The 3,722-nt window shown below is 43.6% G+C and overlaps 1 protein-coding gene and 1 long non-coding RNA gene across 12 annotated transcripts in view; one reads left to right on the forward strand and one right to left on the reverse strand.

The window, feature by feature from the left end:
* LOC112142214 (target of Nesh-SH3) overlaps window positions 1–2,140 on the reverse strand; it is a 25,950-nt gene extending 23,810 nt beyond the window's left edge. For 6 of the 11 annotated variants that reach the window (XM_024265467.2, XM_024265466.2, XM_024265465.2 and 3 more), the window contains exon 1: window positions 1,946–2,139. In XM_024265467.2, coding sequence (XP_024121235.1) covers window positions 1,946–2,012 — 67 coding nt within the window. In that variant the 5' untranslated portion in view covers window positions 2,013–2,139. Of the gene's footprint in view, window positions 1–1,945 lie in introns of all 11 variants that reach the window. The other 5 variants (XM_024265461.2, XM_024265460.2, XM_036210855.1 and 2 more) reach the window with 1 other exon arrangement.
* Window positions 1,028–1,983, forward strand: LOC112142215. Its single transcript, XR_002918549.2, has 3 exons — window positions 1,028–1,418; window positions 1,513–1,680; window positions 1,872–1,983. It is a non-coding gene; the product is annotated as an uncharacterized LOC112142215 (long non-coding RNA).
* Window positions 2,141–3,722: the final 1,582 nt, after the last annotated feature.

Here is a 3,722-nt window from a genome sequence, read left to right on the forward strand (position 1 = left end):
GCCGCCCACCCCCGCCGAGCAGAGGGGCACCCAAGAGAAACGAAGGCCCAAAGGAGTGATGTAAACAAGGCCCGACCAGGCACACCCACTGATGGAGTTAAGGAGAGGACTCGTTCTCGAGAGCAAGGACCGGACCCCGAACCACCGAGACCTGGACACCCCCAGGCTCTGATGTAGTTTGATCCTCTGCTCTAGGTCTTTAATCTCAGGGATCCCTCTCCCCACATGGAGACAAGGCCACGGGGCCCAGGAGACCGGCACCCAAGAGACAAGACCAATCCATCCGGCCCTTGAGCTTTGTTGTTAGGCAGAAGCGACAGAGCATCATGAAGTTCAGACAATGAGAGCAGCCAGTCACACCTCTATCATCTAAAAGCAGAGTTACATTCAAATCTTTATGTTCTGATAGTTTACAGTTACATTTCTATGGTCTAAAAGTAAAGTTACATGCACAACTCTGTGGTGTGAAAGTAGAGTTACTTTCACACCACTACATTCTGAAAGTTCCAGTCATATTCTATTGTCTGAGGGTTTTGTAACCCCTGAAATTAAATTTACATTCACACTTGTATGGTCTGACAGTAGTTACATGCACACCTGGGTGGTTTAATAGTAATTACATTCACATATCTATGATCTGAAAGCAGAGTTACATTCACAACTCTGTGGTGTTAAATTACAATTACACACCTGTTATAAAATAGAGTAATAGTTTAGATGTGTAATTATTTGTATTAACAGAATTAAACACCATAAAATTGAGGCTGATTCACATGATGTTGAGCCAAACCTGTTTATCCCAAATGCTACTAGAAGTCTGAATAATTGTTTTCATTTCCAGTAAATCTTTTGAAAGTGACTGTTCTTCTACTGTTGTTCATAAAACTCTTAATAACTCAGTCCTCAAAAACAGTTTTCACATGAAAACTGTTTTTGAAGACAACTGAGTATACTATTAGAACCAACATTACTTATTACATGTCTTTTTAAACTGTACATATTTTTTACTTTGCTTTTTTTTCCTGCTGCAACAAGGAAAGATCTCTAAAAAAATCAAGGACGTGATCATTTCTGTGTTGTAACAGCGAAATGATATTTACATTTTTTCTGGATATTCTATGAAAGCACGAAGAACCCTCAAACAATAGTCTCTGGGTTACAGTTAGGATTAGATAATTACTGATTTTTTGTCTTGGTTATCTGTTGCTAGGAGATCTTCTTCTGTACTTGGCGTCCTATCAGACCTTTGTGTTCCTCTTACATTGTTCCTCCTTCCAGGAAAGGTCAGTACCTTCTTACATAACTCTGGGCAGGTCAATTATATAGAAAAAGTACAGATCTCGTTAGGAATAAGCCCCGCCTATACCTGCCTGAAGGCCAAGAGAACCCAGTTCAGGACTGGAAGCCAAATCATTAAGGTAAGCCGTCACTGAGACATCCAAGCCTTAGTAAGTGTTGGACTCAGACCATAACTACCCCAAACATGTGCATGCTGCTTTGTGATCTCTACAGTTACAAAAAAAACCTGCAGGATTGTGTGATCTAAAGGCAAACTAGCTGTGCTGCAGTGTCCAGCCACTCATAACATCAGCCAAATGCCTTCTGGGAAATAGACAGAGAAGTAGCAGCTGCAAGTTAGAGCTGGAAGATGGAGCCGGAAGCAGTTTGGAGAAATTAGGAGTGAGTAAGACCCAAAAGTTTCATGTTTGACCCTCAGATCCTGAGGAGGAAACGCCTCCACTAAGAACTGATGTCTGCTGCAAACATTCCTTCAGATTATAAACTAAATATTTCTCTCCTGCTCCTCTTTCGTTACCACTGATTGGTACTCACCCACCTCCTCTCTGAACCTCCTTCCCACCACATTTCAGCAGCTCTAGTGACTGCTGATGGTAACACCCGTCTCGGAGTAAAACCCCACCACAGATACTTCCTCTGCACTTGCCTCGGACGCTCTGAGCATCAATGCAGCTGAGCAGGAACGTTGCTCCCAGCAGCAGAAGGACCAGCATGACCACACAGGTTCAGCCTTCAGGAGATGGAGAAGATCCACAATGCTGAAGGTGAGGGAAAAGATGGAGCTGGACTCAGAAGATCTCAGGACGTATTTGGCAGAGGGGTGTCCTCGCTGTGGTGGGGGGCAAAGCAGACTCCACACCATCTATAGACAGTGAGTGGGTGTGGCTTTGACGGAGGACCCGCCCACAGACCTCCCCTCCTCCCTCTTTGGATCTCAAACAGGATTTTTTGCAGAGTTTGGTCGCAGAACCTGCTGTCCTGCAAAGACTCACAGCTGGAGGCAACAACACAAAGTTACCACAATCACTCGTATTTCGGACTAATGTTCATTTCTGAGAAAAAAGCAGAAAATAAAAATCTGGTGCCATTTAGGGATATTTGTGTCACTTCTGTTTGTGTTGATTTGTTGCTTCAGATATTTGTTGATTCAGTCTAAGTGTTGATTGTCTTTAACAGTTGTGTGCCTTGATGTTGGTTTCACCTGTGTTTGTGTATTTGCTGATTTATCCAAACTGGGATGTTGGTTTGTGAACTTTGTTTTTCCTTTGTTTGTTTTGTGTGTGTTTGTGTTGCAGCTGCTGTCATCTTCACGTTTGTCAACTGCACTTGTTTTTTTTGACCTGTGTTACATTTTTTGTTGTTTCTTTAGGTTCAGTCAAAGTATTTTAGTGCTATCAGTGTTGTTTTCTTAGTGATGTTTTGTTAGTGTTGTATTTGTGCTTTTTTGTTTGATGTTTTTATTCTGTTTGTCTTGTTTTGTCTCTGTTGTTTAGTTAGTGTTGTTTATTTATTGCTTTTGTGTGTGTTTGTGGGTTTGTGTCCTTCATTTCTCCTGATGTGTTCAGTGTCTTTGGGGTCTTCTTTCATTTCTCTGGTCTGATCTAAGTCCACTTGTAAAAATCAAACGACCCTTGTGTGAGAACCCCTCCTGTTGTGTTCGGGCGTTTTGGGGTCTGTCTGGCACGTGTTGACAACGTGAAGTCTGAGAAATTGAATAATTGTTTAACTGTGAACACATGTCAAACAATCGTGCTGATATTGATCTGAGTCTCCATCTCCAGTGTGGGCGGGGCAACAGGATAGGGAGGGATTGTAATTGGCTGTGGGGGGCTCTCTGATGAATGCAGCATGCTTCAGTTTGTGAGACCTGGAGGGGTCCACTACAAGGGTGTTTGTGTCGATATTTTTAGGAAATGTAAAGGAGCAGAGCATGATGGGAAAACCACACACTGTTCTCACACATGAAAGCTGAAGAGCCAAACTCATGAAGAAGAGGAGTGGGAAGGAGCAGTGACGGAAATCTGAACCTTCTGGATTCTGGAACCGTGGACCCGACACGTGCAGCCTCACGTGGACAAACTGAGGAGGTAGAGAACAGAAAGAGCAGCTGTGAGGAGATCTGCAGCTTCACCAGCTGGAGGTACGATGACAGAACCTGGAAAAGCAGAGATGCTGATGAAGCCATCAGGACTTTGACTGCAGGGTCATAATCACAGTCAGCAGAAGTTCTCAGGTTCTTCTCCATCTGCATCCATAAAAGCAGCAGAGATCCCCCTACATCAAACAAACGAGACGTGTGGAGGGTCCAAACTGAAGACCAACAACATCAGACACACAAACCGCTGAGAAGATGCCGAGCATATCAACAGCATTGCATATGTTAACAGTTGCAATGCTGCCACCCAGGCCAGTGACATCACACG

This window comes from Oryzias melastigma, unplaced genomic scaffold (assembly GCF_002922805.2).
Source record: "Oryzias melastigma strain HK-1 unplaced genomic scaffold, ASM292280v2 sc00262, whole genome shotgun sequence".
In the NCBI taxonomy this organism is placed as follows: Eukaryota; Metazoa; Chordata; class Actinopteri; order Beloniformes; family Adrianichthyidae; genus Oryzias; species Oryzias melastigma.